We start from the raw sequence: 343 nt of genomic DNA on the forward strand, positions 1-343 counted from the left end.
CAGTGAAATATATGAGTCCTTCCCAAAAGTGGACTTCCTGCATGTGACCGGCTTGGCCGTTGCAGTTCAGCCTGGTGTGCGGCCGAAGCTACCTGCGGGCGGCCTTCAAGAGCGTGTACTACCTCGGCGGCTTCTTCGGCGCGATGCTCAACGGCTGGCTCTCCGACAGGTGAGTCTTGGCCGCAGCTTCTGGTCGAATGGCGTGTCGACGAGAGTGCTTGCATGTCAGAGAAGAAATAGCATAGATATTAGGTACATTCTCTGCTTGTCTGTCGTATTGACTGTCTCTATGTTCATTTTCCTTTCTTTAAGTTGGCACAAAGGGAATTCGTTTATTAATGCG

At 51.3% G+C, this 343-nt stretch overlaps 1 protein-coding gene across 1 annotated transcript in view; it reads left to right on the plus strand.

The window, feature by feature from the left end:
- LOC119589441 (organic cation transporter protein-like) overlaps positions 1-343 on the plus strand; it is a 13,364-nt gene that overhangs the window by 1,668 nt on the left and 11,353 nt on the right. The window contains exon 4 of the mRNA XM_037938050.1: positions 66-169. Coding sequence (XP_037793978.1) covers positions 66-169 — 104 coding nt within the window. The remainder of the gene's footprint in view (positions 1-65; positions 170-343) is intronic.

The sequence above is a fragment of the Penaeus monodon genome, chromosome 25 (assembly GCF_015228065.2).
Source record: "Penaeus monodon isolate SGIC_2016 chromosome 25, NSTDA_Pmon_1, whole genome shotgun sequence".
Taxonomy (NCBI): domain Eukaryota; kingdom Metazoa; phylum Arthropoda; class Malacostraca; order Decapoda; family Penaeidae; genus Penaeus; species Penaeus monodon.